The sequence below is a fragment of the Fukomys damarensis genome, unplaced genomic scaffold (genome assembly GCF_012274545.1).
Source record: "Fukomys damarensis isolate Sample0158 unplaced genomic scaffold, DMR_v1.0_HiC HiC_scaffold_19, whole genome shotgun sequence".
Classification (NCBI taxonomy): Eukaryota; Metazoa; Chordata; class Mammalia; order Rodentia; family Bathyergidae; genus Fukomys; species Fukomys damarensis.
In genome coordinates, this window is record NW_022900931.1 from 56,942,460 (window position 1) to 56,958,352 (window position 15,893).

Genomic DNA, 15,893 nt, shown 5'->3' on the forward strand with positions numbered 1-15,893 from the left:
CCACTTCTCGTCTTTCTTAGAGCCAGTTTTTTTTTTTTTTTTTTTTTTTTTTTTTTTTTTTTGCTGTGGTGCTGGAGATGGAATCCAAGTTCTCACACATGCTAGGCAAATGCTCTGCCACTGGGCTACACTGCAAACTCTCAAAAATCTTAACTTTCCCATGTCATATAGCACCTATCCTCTTTGGGCCCCTGCCTCATCATTTTCTTAGATCTTGTGTCCCCAGCTAAATATCAGAGACTGTCAGCAACATATACCTGAGAACCCATGACCTCTCACCTCATCCTCAGACCTATACTCTTCCCCACATCCCAGCCCCCAACTCACTTGTCACTTGATGCACTTTTTTGGCTCCAACACTGTCCCCAGGGGGATCAGTGGATCCACCAATCCTGAGGAGAAACAGGAGTACGAAATGTCAGAGCCACAAGAGCCTAGGTCTAGTTGGGAGCTGAACCCTGGGGGACTAGACAGAAGAACTAAGGTAGGGCAGGGGTAACCACACTGTCTTGCTGGTCAAAAGAGGAGACTGAGGATGGACCGGGGCTCTGGGTGGCTCCCTGGGTTGGGGGGTCAGAGTTTGAGCTCACCTCTGAATGCGGGATGCTGGTGCAAAGACCCCATGCCGAGGGGGGCAGGTAAAATATCGGACACCAAAGACAGAGCCATCATGCTTGCCTGTGGGCTGGTCCAGCTCAATGCCATACCAGTAACCTGCAGAAGAGGGTGTCAGGATGCCTCTAGCCCTGGCTGCCCATCAGCCCAGAGTCCCCATCCTCACCAGGAGCAAAGTCTGTCTTCCCATAAAAGCGCACAATTCCCTGCTTCTGGCCAGCCACAAGGACTTGGTCTCCAACTTCCGCTTTGGTCCCTTCACGCTGCTGCAGGCTGCCCAGAGATGGGGATGATGGAGACTTCTTCTTGCCTGCGGACAGAAGGTGAGGGGGTTGGACCCCAGATACCAACTTTGGGAACTCATGTCAATGGAAGACCCCAATGTAGTAATACTGTCCTGGCTCCAATCAGAGGAACTCCAGAACCTTCCCCAGAACTCGGTGGGTGGGAGGGGGTATTTGGGTTTGAAAGGAAACTGAATCCCAGATGCCACAGAACTAGGAGGGGGGATTTTAGGATAAAGGGCAACAGAATTTGAAGAACCCCCAAATCTTTTCTCAAAGCTAAAGAAAAACCTGAGGCAGAATTCAGGAACCCAGAAACTCTCCTTTTAAAATGAAAAAGATAACCAGGCATGGTGACAAACATCTGTAATCCCAGCATTTAAGGGGCTGAGGCAGGAGGATCACCAAGAGTTCAAGGCCAGCCTGGACTACACAGTAAGATCCTTTCTCAAAAAAGACAACAAACTAAAAGTACAATGCAAAAGGGCTGCGGGTGTGACTCAGTACCTGCCTAGCATGTACAGAGTCCAGGACGTGATCCTCAGCACCACAAAATAAGTTAAATTAAGGGGTTCTAGAAAGGTGGCATGTGCCTGTAGTTCCAGCAGTTGGGAAGATGAGACAGGAGTATCATTTGAGCCCAGAAGTTTGAGACTGGTCTAGACAACACAGTGGGGCCTCACCACAAATATAAGTAAGTAAACTAAGGGAGATTTGGGTCTGAGCATAGATCAAGTCACAAAAGTAAGGAACCCACGAAATAGGAACCACCAGAAACAGATTGTTTGCTAAAATCAGGGAAGACCTTTGGGCCTGAGGGGAAACTACATCACAGTAGGCCAGGAACCCACAGGTTCTTCCTTCCAAGAATGGGGTGGGGCCAGTACTGAGTCAAAGAAGAGACTGAGTCACAGGTGTCAGGAACTCGGGGTTTGTCCTCTACAACTGGAATTTGCACCTGAGGAGAAACTGAGTCATGGAAGCAAGCTACCTGCACAATGTCCCCGACAGCCTCTTCCCACCATGGCCCCTAGGGGTCCCTCTCTGACCTTTGTGTTCCCTTCGGCCTTTGCCAGTGACACGGGAGAAGTCCATCCGGGGAGTCCGGGGTGTGGAGGTAACAGAAGATGGGGGTGCATCCACTGCCTTGGAGATCTTGGACACGGAGGCAAAGAGACCTGGAGGGACAGAGCCTGGGCTTGGCATCATCCACGCTTCTGCCCTTGGCCATACCCTCATCCCTTGGCCCTCTTCCCCAGACACCGGCACCCCCACCCTCCTGGGCCACAGGGGGACTAACCCTGCTTGGGAGGGCAGATGAAGTACCGGACACCCCCGACACTGCCATCGTTCTTGCCCTCAGGTTCGTCCAGCTCCACGCCCACCCACTGGCCGCTGGCAAATTCTGTGGTTCCACAGAACCGCAGTGTGCCTGTCTGGGGAGACAAGAAAGGACACAGATTGGAAAGGGACCTTGAGAGGCTATGGTGGACCACTGGCAACAGGCAGCATGGTGGGGTAGATACAGGAGTTTGGACTCGATTTCAGCTCCAATATCATTTACTAGCTGTACAGCTTAACCTCTCTGTACCTCATTTTCCTCATGTGCAAAGTGAGAAGAGGAAATGCACCCACCTTACAGGACTGTTACAGACTTCCCCCCGACCAATACAGTAAGTGGTCATTAGCCAATTATGACAATCTGAAATTTCACTAAATTAAAAATTCATTTCCCAGTCATACTAGCCAAATTTCTTTTGTTTTGTTTGGAGTTGCAGGATCTCACTATGTAGTCCAGGCTGGCCTCGAACTCACTGTGTAGCCCAGGCTGGCCTCGAATTCTCAGCAATCCCCCTGCCTCAGCCTCCCAAGTGTTGTGCTTACAGGCATGCGCCACCACGCCCAGCTTATACTAGCCAAATTTCAAGTACTCAATAGCTACATGCACCTTGTGGCTATTTTCTTGGAATACACAGACCCAGACCCAGAATATTCCCACCATCACAGCAAGGGCTATTGGAAGCCAAGCATGGTAGTGCATGCTGGTAATCTCATCACTGGGGAGGCTGAGGCAGGAGGATTGTGAACTCAAGGCCAATTCGAGGTTTAGTGAGCGAACCTGAGCCTTATGCATGCTAACCACATGCTCTACCACTTAGTTATACTCCAGGTGAGACTCTGTCTTAAAGAAAAGGGTCCACTGGACAAGGCTCTTCTGAAGTAATTAAAGCCCTCAGAATAAGGCCTGCTATTAAGTAAGGGAGCAGCAAGTGTAGGTTATTATCATAGTGTAACTTTGATCAGGGGACTTCCTGAGCTTTAGTTTCACCTGGAAAATAAGGACAGCAACCCACCCCAAGGGGTGGTTGTGGGACACTTTTTATTGGGGGGGTACTAAAGATTGAATCCAGGGGTACTCTACCACTGAGCTACATCCCTAGGCCTTTTAATTTTTTTAATTTTTAGACAGATCTCACTATATTGCCCAGGTTGCCTCCACTTGTAATTCTCCTGCCTCAGCCTCTCAAGTAGCTGGAATTATAGGTATGCCTGGGGAGGGGTCTTTTTATTTTGGCAGTAGTAGTACTACGGATTGAACCAAGTGCCTTTGTCCTTAGCTATATCTCCAGCTTTTTTATTTTTTGCATTTCTGAGTATTAGGGAGCCTACAGTTTTTTGTGGGGTTTTTGTTTGTTTGTTTGTTTGTTTGTTTGAGACAGGGTCTCACTATGTAGTTGAGACTGACCTGGAACATACTATGTAGCCCAGGCTGGTCTCGAATTCACAGCGATCCTCCTGTCTCAGCCTCCCGAGTGCTGGGATTACAGGCGTGTGCCACCACGCCCAGCTCTTTTTTCTTTTTTAAAACAGGGTCTCACTAAATTGCTAAATTGCCCAGACTGGGTTGGAATTTATGATTCTCCTGCCTCAGCCTCCCCGAGTGCTGGAATCACAGGCACCACTAGTGGGGACACATTTTTAACACATGTAAAGATGGTTGGCTCCAGTGAGTCTTCGGTGACTGCAGTTATATCTTGTGTGACACTACTACGCCTCCACGACTCAGTTCCTTGTCTTTCTTTCCCTGCTTGGTGGTGCACATTGACCCCAGAGCCTCATGAATGCTAAACACATGCTCTAGCAGTTCCTTGTCTCTAAAACGAGCTAACTGGAGTACAGCTTGCCTAGCACCCCTACCACTGTAAAGGAATAAAAATTACACAAGCTAATTAATAGTGCCGACTGGGCTGGGGATTTGGCTCAGTGGTGCTGCCGCCTGCCTCGCAAGCGCACAGGCCCAAATTCAATCCCCGGTACCAAAAAAAAAAAAAAAGTGTCGACTTAGGAGGGCTTGGCGAGGCCTGGAATAGTTCTTTGCCCACAAAGACACTTCAGTGTACACCAGGCTGTGTTCTAAGGGCCTTACGTGGTTTACCCCACCACCACCCCGAGATGACTGCTATCACCATTTCCATTTACAGGTGAAGAAACTTGCCCAGCGAGCTGGGATCACTGGCTGGTAATAGGTAAAACGGAGATGGACCTGGGCCAGTCGCTGACCCTAAGGGTGAAAACACTGCACTGTGCTGCTTCTCTGAGGAGCAGGATGTGTCTTTGGACAAAGGGCTTCACGTCTCAGAGGTTCTTTTAGTCTTCTGGGATGTAAAATGGGAGGAGTCAACCATCCTTTCAGAATCATCCAGTGGGTTTGATTAAATTATGTACAGAAAGTTTTCCTGGATTGGGGCTCATACATGCAGAATTCCTTTTTTTTTTTTTTTCAGTACCAGGGATCAAACTCAGGACCTTGCACTTGCTAGGCAGGCATGGCACCACTGAAATAAATCCCCAACCCCAAAATTCCTGATTAGGAAACAAGATGTGACTTGAATGGTTTCTCACTGTGTAAGAAACAAAATCCAAATTCCTTCTAATGGCCTGCAGGGCTGGTATGATCCAGTCCCTCTGACTTCTGCACAACCCAACCGAAAACAACTCTCCAGTCACACTGCACCTTCCCACTGCTGGGTCTTGGTACTTGTCACTTCTATATTTTGCAAGGTAAGCTCCTTCCTGTCTCAGCTTGGAAATAGCCTCCTCAGAGAAGGTGTCTCAGAACCCTAGCTAAAACCACTCCTGCCTCCAGCACTCTGACCTGTACTGTCCTGGTCAAGTCCTGACCACTCTGAGAGTGAGATGGGCCCAGCTGGGGACCTTGGGACCCTAGGGACCATGGGGGCACAGAGCTGTGCTGATTGCTCTGCTCATGTTTCAGCCATGACTACTCTACACTGTCACTGTCAGAGGATGGCTCTCATTCCCGCCTCTGGACCAAAAACTCAACACAGGGTGGAGCACAAAGGAAGAATTCACAGAATAATTGTTTGATGAAATAAAGTACTGTGTGAATGACTTTGTGAGGGTGGGCAGACAAAGGGGATCGTGTGTATGCAGTCCCAGGACCCAGCTCTGAGGGATGAGGGGGCTGAGTCCCACCCCCCACCCCCAACCCCTAACCTTCTGGCCGTCCAGCAGCACGCGGTCTCCTAGGCGCAGGCCCAGTGCGCTGAGCATGAGATTGCCTGGCACGTTGTCATAGTTGGGTAGTGTGACTTTGGGGAGGGCACAAGACAGTGGCACAGCCTCCTCCAGCAGCGTTCGCAGCTCCTTAGCCACCAGTGCTGCTTCTGCTTTGTCCAGGGACATGTCCATAGGGTCTGGGACCACCTCGGCTGGCACCTGTCCCTTTCGATTCTGTGGACCAATGGGGAGAGAGAGGCAGGGACTTAGTGGCAACACTCCCAGGGAGGCCACCGATCTGGGTGAACAGGAAAGGACCAGGTCATATGGGCCAACAGAAGAATAAGAAGGGGTGGGGCATTAAGGTGCAGACCCCAGGGGAGTCCACTCCTGTGACCTGGGCTGGGGCTGTGTCCAGTAATTGAGGGTAGGATCAAGTGGAACCAACAGGGACTGAGGCTGTTGTGTAGGTCACACCCTTAGGTGGGGTCATGGTTCTAAAGAGCCCTGAGGGGATAATGGGCCTGTAGTGGGTTGAGGGGTGACCTTGAGAACGGCTCGGAGCTGTGCTTTGGGGTCAGAGGTCAAACTCTCAACCAGTGGGGAATGAGGAGAGGGCAGGGTCTCAGGGGCATACGCCAAGAGCACAGTATTAGGGAAGCTGCAGGGTCACTGGTATTGAGGGTGGGACCCAGGGAATGGGAGGGACAGAGGTCAAGATAATAATGAGACTTATGTGAGACCTCTCATTTACAGAGGGCCCAGCTCTACAGTACTTTCCCCATGACATCAAAATGCTGCTGGTACACGGCCACGGGGCTGGGCAGGGCTCAAAGAAAAGATATTCCTTGCCGGATGACCCAAATCCTTTCCATCTTTCTACCTCCATTTCCCTGTTGTAAAACCAGGGGTTATAATAGACTTCGCCTGCCATATAACGGACACTAAATAACACCTATTATTTCATTTGCTGAACGTAAAGATGGTTTGTGTAGTATTTTAGGAGTCGAGAAAGGCCAAATGGTGCTTGTCCTATGCAGAGACCTGTTGGAGGGAGGTGGAGGAAGAGAGGGAGAGAAGGAGAAACGAAGAGGAAGAAAGGGAGGGAGGGGGAGGAAGATAACCAGCTAGCCCAGGATCACAGTACCCTCAATGCAGGGTTGGCACCATGCTCTAGGAGACATTTGGCCGCTCCCAGGCACAGGTTGGACGCAGCAATGTGCAGGGCTGAGCCGTGGTTGAAGTCACTGCAGGTGGAGTTCACCACTGGGAAGTGGGCAAGAGCAGAGTTCTGGGTGAGCCCAAGTGGAAATAACACAGCTCCTGGCACCTCCATCCCGACCCTGCAGTACTAGGGACTGAATTCAGGGCCTTCACACTGAGCTACATCCAGGGCCCTTTTTTATTTCCAGGGCCTCCCTAAGTCACTCATTTTCCCAGGCTGGACTCAGCTTGTGGGTCTCCTGCCTCAGCATCCCAATGTGTTAGGAATACAGGGATGTGCACTGCCTCAATCTCTCCCAGCTCTCGAGGCCTCCCCAAGCCTCAGAGATAGCGCCGCCCCTCCTGGTCCTACCCTCCCGCTCAACCAGGCCTCGCGCTGCCCACCGCTCCCGGTCCCCACCATTTCACCCAGGTCCTCTTCCCTTGCTCCACAACCCTTCTCCTCACCTCGGGGCCGCGCGCCCTTTAGAAGCACGCGCACAAGGTCGGGCACGTCGAAATAGGCCGCATAGTGAAGCGCGTTCATGTTGGTCCAGCGGCTGCGCAGGGTCACGTCGGCGCCCAGCGCCAGCAGCTGCTGCGAGAGGCGCACAGCCGCAGCCGGGTCCCCTGCGCGACAGTCTAGTTACCCTGGAAGGCCTCCTACCGAGCACGCATCCAGCACCTGGGGGGGGGCTCCCCAACTACACTTTGGGATCTTACGTTGTAGGTTCCAGATGGGGGTCTTAGGGACTGAATTCTGAATGTTTGGGGTTTGTTATTTTTTCTTTCCAGCACTGAAGACTGAATCCTCCACCCTCACACTGAGGACTAAGCTACATCCCCAGCCCTGTTTTCATTTTTTTATTTTGAGACAAGGTCTCAGTAAGTTGCCTAGGCTGGGTTCAAATTTAAGATCCTCCTGCTTCAGCTTCCCAAAGTGCCCGGATGGTTTTAAGGCTGTGGAGACTGAGCGTGGTTTGGGGGCTTGGGCCCTCACCAACTCCATGGGCACCAGCCTTGCACGCGTAATGGAGTAGGGTCATGTCAGTCAGCCCATCTCGATCATTCACATGGCAGCCTCGACGCAGAATCTGGGAGAACCAAGAGACAGGAGAAGGTTACCCAACATGTGGGAGACCACATCGCTCCCTCTCTAGTCTCCACAATGCTCCTACCTCATTGCCGATGACATCTATCTTGTGCTGGACTTGGGGCACCCACTGGCGCACAATGGCGAACAGCTCCGGGATGGTGGTCTGGGGGTCAAACAGAATCTCCTGGCATGCAGGATCATTGGGATCAAAGAAGGTGAAGGCTGGAAGAGGGAGAGATCCAAGGTCACCTCAGGCAAGCTGACCATCCACCCTTCTGTCCTGAGCCAGAGGAACTCAAGATCTTTGCCTTTAAGAGCCTAAGGCAGGGTCTCAAACTGGCACAGGCATTTTTTGTGGCCAGCACAGGTTTCAGAATCACATAAAAATCTGGATGATTTGTGCGCCTGGCTGCGCTGGCTCTGTTTCCCTGTCAGAATATGAACAGTTTAGCCAGATTTTTTAGGGGAGAGAGAGGGGAGCCGGACATCCAGGTCTTTAAGAAAATTCTAAACTGGGTGTGGTGCCTGTAATTCCACCACTCTGGGAAGCTGAGGCAAGAGGATCACAAATTCCAGCATAGCCTGGGCAACTAAGCAAGATCCTGTCTCAAAAATTTAAAAGGAGAGGAGGTGGCGCCTGGGGATGCAGTTCAGTGCAAAAGACCCTCAGTTCAATTCCCACTTATGCAATAAATAAATCAATCCTTGGAGTTTTGTTTTTTCAAATATTGTACAGTCCATATAAAATGTTTTGTTTTGTTTTTCGAGACAAGGTCTCACTATATAGTTGAGACTGACCTGGAACTCACTATGTGGCCCAGGCTGGTCTCAAACTCACAGTGATCCTCCTGCCTCAGCCTCCCAAGATCACAGGCATGCGCCACCACGCCCAGCTTCAGTCCATATAAAATGTACCCAGGAAGGGCCGGGGATTTAGCTCAGCAGCACCACACCTGCCTTGCAAGTGCAAGGTCCTGAGTTTGATTCCCAGTATAAAAAAAAAAAAATGTACCAATGAAGGAGCAGGACCCAATCTGTGTGCCCAGAGGCACTTCTACCCCCACCCCCCATTAGACTGACATATTGCTCCCTGTGGCAATGTGCCAGAACTGTGTGTGCTGAGTGAGTACGTGAATGACTAGATCACACACAGCCCGGGGAACTGCCACATGGAAGGTGTCTCTGCAGTGAGCCTGCATGCTCCTTTTCAAAGCCCATTCACGTCACAGCCCTCTTTGGCTCAGAGCCCTCCCTGGGCGCCCGTCCTGCTCAGGGAACCAGCCAGGGTCTTCCCCATGGCACACCAGGTCCTGCCCTGCACAACCTAGCCCCTCACTTCTCTGTGCTCACCCTCTCCCTCCTCCCCTCCAGACACACTGGCCTCCTTCTGTCCTTCCCGTGTGCCAGGCAAAGTCCTATCTCACTGCACTCACTGTTTTCCCACCCGACACTGTAGCGTGAGATCTTCACATTGCTTTGCAGGCTGTGGCTCAAACACCACCTTCTCAGACGAGGCCTCCCCAGACCGCCCCATCCCAACCAGCAGCCCTGTCCTTCCCATTCTTACATGTTTCAATTTTATCACAACACATATCACTACTTCTTTCCTCTCTTCCTTTCTCCCTCCTTCTCTTCCTCCTCTTCCCTATTTTTTTCTTTTCCTTCTCACCTATCACCGTCACTGGGGTGCAAACATTTTCTATTTTGCCTTGTTCACTCTCTTATTCCCATGCAGGGTAGGCACAGCAGCCCATGCAGTAAGTGCTTAGTCAGTCTCTGCTGAATTAATGTACAAATACAACGAGCACACATGATTTCCTCTCGGAGTCCATCCTAGCTTTCTCTCTGGCCTAGACTACATTCCCAATTCCTTCCCATTCTGTGAACAACCCCATCCCTTTTAAGCAGGACAGACCCTCTGACTTCCCACTGGCCCCAGGCCCTAGCCACAGTTCCCAAGAGGATTTTTCCAATTTCCTGAGGGTGGACACGCGGACACACACACACACAGACACACACACAACTCGGGCACCCAAATAATTTTCTTAGTTTTCTATCATATTGAACCAAACTTGGGCTGGGGATTTAGCTCAGTGGTTCCACCACTTGCCTGGTAAACTCAAGGTCCTGAGTTCGATCCCCAGTAAAAAAACAAAAAAAGGAAACAAACTTACCCCTGTAGTGGGTGACACACCCACACATGCCATCTCTCTGCCCCTTCCTCATGATGCCAACCGAACCTAGTATGTTTCTAAATTTTACAGCTGCTGGGGATTCATAGCTAACACCTTCTAAAGCCTTCTTCCTGTATCTAGCTCTCTCTAATCAGAAGCCAGAGGAAGTTTTTAAAATTCTAAGTCAAACCTGCTGCTCTTCTGCTTGGCCACCCCCATAACACACAACATACACACACACACACACACACACATTTCCCCCACCCCCACCAGATTTAGAATATATCCAAAATCCTGTGTGGTCTTTAAGGCCCTTTTAGATTTGGCCCATGCCAATTCCCACCCCATCTCTGATCGCTCCCTAAAAGTAGCTCTATGGCTCTTCTGTTCCAAGCTCAGTTCAGCCTCAGGTCTTCTGTACTTATCATTTTCTGCCTAGAACATTCTTTCTCTAGCAGTCGCGTGGCTGATTACGCTTCATGTTTTGGGTCTCGGCCCAAATGTCATCTCATCAAGAAGACCCACCTATTTGGTCTCAAGTAGGAGGCCCCACCGCCATTATTACTGTATCTCTACCCTTTCTTTTTTCCATGGCACTCTCTCCAATCTGAACTCATCTGATTTATTTATCTGTTCACTTATTTAGTCTCTGCTCTCTTGAGAACAGGGATAGTGCCTGGATGGCTCATTAACTTCCCATCACCCAGCATAGAGTTTGGCACAGTGTAACAGCACTCTATAAAATTGCTTGATAAATGGTTAGACACTTCTAGTGTTTCCAAGAGACTTCTTCGGCTCCTTCTCCATGTTCCTTACTCCTGCAGTCATCCCTTCCTTTCCTGACTCTTCCCTCAGTGAACCCCAATTTGCTCTCAGATCTCCCCCAAAGATTACCTCCTAAGGAAAATCATGTCTTTAAGAGCTCCTGAAGCATCTTGTTCTTGATAAATACAATGCTTATTATGTCTTGGAATTATATTTTTATACTTTTATACTTATTGGTGTGGTTGTTACTTAGGCCTGTGAGTTCTCTCAAAGACTACACCTGTATTGTTCTGCTGCTGAGGACCCTACTCCTACTATAAACCCAGGGCCGTAGGAGCACTCAAAACATGTTTGTTGAATGACTAAATGACTGAATGATACGTCATGAATCAAAGATTAGGATTATTCCAATTCCACTCTCCAATGAGTAAACAAAATAAATGAAAGGTTCTGTAGCCAAGTCTTCTCTGGATTGCCTTCTCAGTCCCCCCACCATTACCACCAGCAGAGCTCAGCCCACCCTCCCTGGTCACCCAAGTTTCCAGGCCAGATTTCAGGGCGGAAACAGTGGTTACCATAGTCCTTGGGGAGAGGGGCAGGTGCGGAGGGGTGCACAACAGGCTTCTGTCGCCGCTCCTGGGTGGGGCTGGGGGCTTCTGGCACAGGTTCATCCTCTTCCTCCTCTTCTTCCTGCTCCCCTCGGGGTGGAGGGGCCATCGGGGCAGGATCTGTCTTAGTCATGATCTTGGTGGCCCTTGGAGGGGTGCAGAGTTGGAGATGGCCTGGCAGGCAAACCCTGGAGGCAGAGGTCTGCTAGAGAGGGCGCCCCACAGGCTCGGGGTTGGAGCCCCTAGACGCTCCCAGGGCCCCGAGTGGCTCCTGCCTCCCCAGCTGTGGATCTTGAGCAACCATAGGGGCCCCTGTTGCCCATCAGAAGGACCCCCCCGCCCCGATAGGTGGCCAGCGCTTGCCACCTCCCCCAGGCCCAGCCCCCCATTCTTCTCCAGCCTCAAGCCCCTCAGTCCTGGCCGCCCCCTCCCGGGGTTTGTTTATCTCGAGATGCAGGATGCTTCGCCCCTCCCCTTCTCAGGAGCCTCCCCTCTTCCCATCTTACCTCAGCTGGACTGGGTTGGAGACCGAGGCTGGGAACGAGGAGACCGTAGAAGTAATGATAATGGGGGGTCGGTGTCAGGGGACCAGACGGGAGGAAAGGGAGACAGAGAGAAGGGGACGAGGCCCAGACGCCTGAGGGGGATGGGGGTGGAGGGCGGGGCGCTGACGGCGCATGCGCCTTGCTGCGACGCGGGGGCGGAGGTGCTGGAGGCAGCTCTAGCGGATGGAAGCGCTGGAGGTACCCAGGATGGGGTGAGGGAGAGAAGAGCGCAGCAGGGAGGGATGTGAGGCACGAGATGGAGGAGAGACAATCAGAGACAGGGCAATAAAAAGCTGTGGTAAAACACGCAGGTCTTTATTGTTGTTTTGTTTTTGCAGCACTGGGGATTGATCCCAGGGCCTTCACACTGAGCTACATTCCCAGCCCTTCTAAAATTTGTTTATTTTTCAGATAGGGTCTAGATCAGTTTCCCTGGTGGGACTCGAACTTGCAATTCTCTTAATTCAGATTGAGTCACTGCTGCGATCACAGGCATATGTCACTACTCCCAACTGGTGCAGGTCTTTTTATTAACTCCTGCTGTGACAGAGCATGTGTGCTCTTGGACCTGCAAACCAGGCCAGCGAGGGCAGTGGTGTCTGTGCAGTGGTGATGGATGTTTCCTCTCTCCAGGGCCTCAGTCCTAACTCCTTGTGCATGCTCAGCCAAAGAAGGGGTCGTAGGGGAGTGGTTTTATATCACCATTGTCTTCATCTTAATCATCATCGTACAGTTTCTTCACTTACTAAGGCCCAGAGAGGTTAAGCTGCTTGCTCATGGGAACACAGCAAGCTGGTAATTGAGCTAAAATATGAAACCAAGCAGTCTGTGGAGTCAGGTTCTCAGTCTCCAGGCCACATAACTGTAGTAGCAGTGCCTGGGGGGACAGATCTGTCAATGGCCCTTCTGGAACCAGCACGGAGCCCTGGCTCAGCCTCACACCTGGGCCGGCTACTGCCTGCTCTGCCCCAAATCAATTCTGCCTGGGTGACCACTTTTCTCTTCTCAACCCTCTAATGGGAAGTCTGCAAAACAGTTCCAGAATTTCACCCCCTACCCCAACCCATGTCCTTCATCTTTTCCTTTTTTGTGGTATTGGGGATCAAGCTCAGGGATGCTGTACCACTGAGCTACATTCCTAGCCCACCTTTTAAAATTTTGAGACAGAGTCTCACTGAGTTGCCCTGGCATGCGTCAAAGCTCGCAGTCCTTTTGCTTCAGTCTTTCCACAGTGCTGGGATTTACAAGCAGTGCCACCTTGCCCTGCCCCATCCTTTACCTTCTCTCGCCTGGTCTATGCCAGTGGCCTCCTTTGTTCTCCCCACTTCCCCACCCTTCCATCCCAGTCTGCTTCCAACATCGCAGCCACAGGGACCTGTTACACCTGTCACACCAGGGTCCTTCCTGACTCCGCAGCATCTGCTTGCTACACTCTACTCCAGGGAAAAGCCAGTGCTCTCAGCCATGTCCAAGGCTCTTCATGAACTTGCCCCTACCAACTCTCCTCTGACTTTTCCCTTCATTCATTCTGGCCATATGGCCTCCTTCCTTTTCCTTACCCCAGGGCCTTTGCACTAGCTGTTCCTTCTGCCCGGAAGGTTCTTCCTCCAGACAACTTCATGGTTCTCTTTCTCCCTTCTTTTCAGTGACACCTTCCCTGCTCTACACATCTACAGTTAAACCCTGCCCCATGCCACTTTTCTTCAAAGACCACACTCCTTGCTCTGATGCCCTAGGTCAGCGGTGGTGAACCTATGGTACACTGAGCGTTCAGGTTTAATTGCATTGTTGGCATTTTGTGATAACTGAGTTGGTTTTGAGTTGCTCTTTGGGCACTCAGTCTCTAAAAGATTTACCATCACTGCCCTAGATGGTAGGGGCTCTACAGCACTGTTGTTGGAGTACTGGCCATGTTCCGTCCACACCAGCTCACCATCCAGCTTTCTGCTCAAATCCTGCCTCCTCAGAGAGGCTTCCCCCTTTCCTCCTCTCAATCATGTTTTTATTCCATCTTTATAACACTTATCACAGTCTGAAGTGATGTGGTTTACTGATTTACTAGTTCACCTTTAACTCAAGCAGGATGTGAGAACCATGAGGGCAGGGATGGTTGTTGCTCTCCCACTGCTGTGTCCTCAGCTCAGCAGCATGCTTGGCACAGGGTGCCTGGGCTCATGGGAGCCAGGTATAGTACTCCCCAGACACAAACCCTTGTTCTGCTCTGAGGTGGCTTTCCTGACTACAAAGATTTGAGCTGCAGATGGCAGGGGCCAGGTATGTAGGGGAATGAGGGCCAAAGTTGGTCATGAAGTTCAGGAGGACCCCAAGGAGTAGGGAGTTCCAACACTTGGGAGTGGCACTGGTCCTCCCCAGGCAATCAGGCTGGGAAAAGCCCAAGTTTTTTTTTTTTTTTTTAAAGCCCAAGTTTGAAGCCTCTCTTCTTCCATCTTCTGTCCCTTGACATTGTCCACCTGGTCTTTATGCGCTGGGTGCCCAGGTTTCCAGGAGCTCAGACTTGACATCCAGTGTGGGAGGGGCAGGCCCCTGGGCAAGGACCACGGCGATGTCAGACTCTCCGCAGATGATGGTGACAGTTCGGGATTCCTCAGGTCTGGGCAGCTGGGCCATCCCATGAATGAAGTGGTAGAGATAGGGAACATAAGGGAGTGGGAGGAGACAGAGGGACAGACAGACATGGTGGCAATTGGGAAAGCCAGGGAGGGAAGGGAGTTCCAGGAAACAGAGCAAAATGTGGTGGAGAGATACAGGGAGACAGAGAAGCAGATGTGAGGCCAGAGACATTCATGAGAGAGGTCAGTAGTACGGGGAAGTGGGGAAAAAGATGGGACACGTGGGGGACAGATTGGGGGCAGACATGGAGAGACAGAGTCACTGTCAACCCATGGGACAGCCAAGGCCCAAGCCAGAGCTCTGTCCCAGCCCCTGTCCTTCAGGGTCCCAGGGCACAGTTTCAGAGGCCCCAGAAGCAGCTGCACTGCAACTCCAGCTGACTTAACTTCTCTAAGAATACAAACCCAGTGCTGCTAGATCTGCTGGGCCTTTAGCAAAGACCAGACATTACTTTAAAGCATCGTCAAGGTCAAACAAATCTCACCTGTGAGTCCTGGCTAATCCACTGGCTGTCGATATGCGACACCTCATTACAGAGGAACTGTGAGGGCACCTTCCTGAACCCCCACCCATGAGTCCAGTGTCCATAGCTCAGGCTCCACTCTGGGATTTTAAGTGAGGGAAAGGCTTGGTTAATCTTTTGTTTTCAATGCACACACGCGCGCGCGCGCACACACACACACACACACACACACACGTACACAGAGGCAGTAAAAATGTAAGGGCCACAGAGCCTGGGAGCTACCAGCAGAGGGACTGCAAACTCCAGCTCTACAGGGGCCAGACAGGAAGAAGCTCCCCTTCTCTGGGACAGCATGTATGGCTCTGTGGTTTACTGGCTCCTTGACTTTGGGCAAATTACTGGGCTGCTCTGAGCCTGTTTTTAATCTGGAAAATGGAGACAACAGCAGTATCAAGATTAAGTGTATTTTCAATATTATTAACTATGTGTCTGGCACAAAGAGCTCCCCAAATATTATTATGCATAAATGGAGCAGCTTTTACTCAGTTCTGGCCAATAGTTACTTGGCATTGCCAGAGTGACTTTTTTTTTTCCCTTTCCAGTATCTGGGATGGAACCCAGGGCCTGGTGCATGCTAAGCAAGAGCTCTGCCACTAAACCACATCCTCAGTCCCAGATCCCACTCCCACCCTCCCCAGATACTAGCAATTTGGAAACCTGGTGAAATGTTGGAATTTGTAAACATTAAGCCTACTTAAAAGAAGGGACTGTGCGGGCTAGGCCAGTCCGAAGCCCCGGGCCACACTCACCACACACAGCGGGCCCCGGTGCGCCCGTGCCCGCACGTTCTCCCTGCACAACTGTTGCGCCAGTTGTTCCAGATCCCGCAGCTGAGCCTGGTGCCTCTCCTGCCGCCGCTGCAGCCTCCGCACGCGCCGCTGCAGGGCTCCGAGCGTTGTACCCAGCCCGGTCCGCTGATGCTGGGCAG

At 51.2% G+C, this 15,893-nt stretch overlaps 2 protein-coding genes across 3 annotated transcripts in view; both read right to left on the reverse strand.

Moving 5' to 3' along the window:
* Clip3 (CAP-Gly domain containing linker protein 3) overlaps positions 1-11,940 on the reverse strand; it is a 14,287-nt gene extending 2,347 nt beyond the window's left edge. Inside the window, exons 1-12 of one of the 2 annotated variants that reach the window (XM_010631881.3) lie at positions 11,773-11,940; positions 11,234-11,412; positions 7,802-7,941; positions 7,624-7,717; positions 7,092-7,253; positions 6,568-6,686; positions 5,418-5,654; positions 2,200-2,335; positions 1,949-2,077; positions 782-925; positions 591-714; positions 328-392 (exon numbers count right to left, since the gene is read on the reverse strand). In XM_010631881.3, coding sequence (XP_010630183.1) covers positions 328-392; positions 591-714; positions 782-925; positions 1,949-2,077; positions 2,200-2,335; positions 5,418-5,654; positions 6,568-6,686; positions 7,092-7,253; positions 7,624-7,717; positions 7,802-7,941; positions 11,234-11,399 — 1,516 coding nt within the window. In that variant the 5' untranslated portion in view covers positions 11,400-11,412; positions 11,773-11,940. Of the gene's footprint in view, positions 1-327; positions 393-590; positions 715-781; positions 926-1,948; positions 2,078-2,199; positions 2,336-5,417; positions 5,655-6,567; positions 6,687-7,091; positions 7,254-7,623; positions 7,718-7,801; positions 7,942-11,233; positions 11,455-11,772 lie in introns of both variants that reach the window. The other variant, XM_010631880.3, reaches the window with a different exon arrangement.
* Positions 11,941-13,852: 1,912 nt separating this feature from the next.
* Thap8 (THAP domain containing 8) overlaps positions 13,853-15,893 on the reverse strand; it is a 13,629-nt gene continuing 11,588 nt past the window's right edge. Inside the window, exons 4-5 of the mRNA XM_033765983.1 lie at positions 15,715-15,893; positions 13,853-14,559 (exon numbers count right to left, since the gene is read on the reverse strand). The exon at positions 15,715-15,893 is cut by the window's right edge and continues 38 nt beyond it. Coding sequence (XP_033621874.1) covers positions 14,290-14,559; positions 15,715-15,893 — 449 coding nt within the window. The 3' untranslated portion in view covers positions 13,853-14,289. The remainder of the gene's footprint in view (positions 14,560-15,714) is intronic.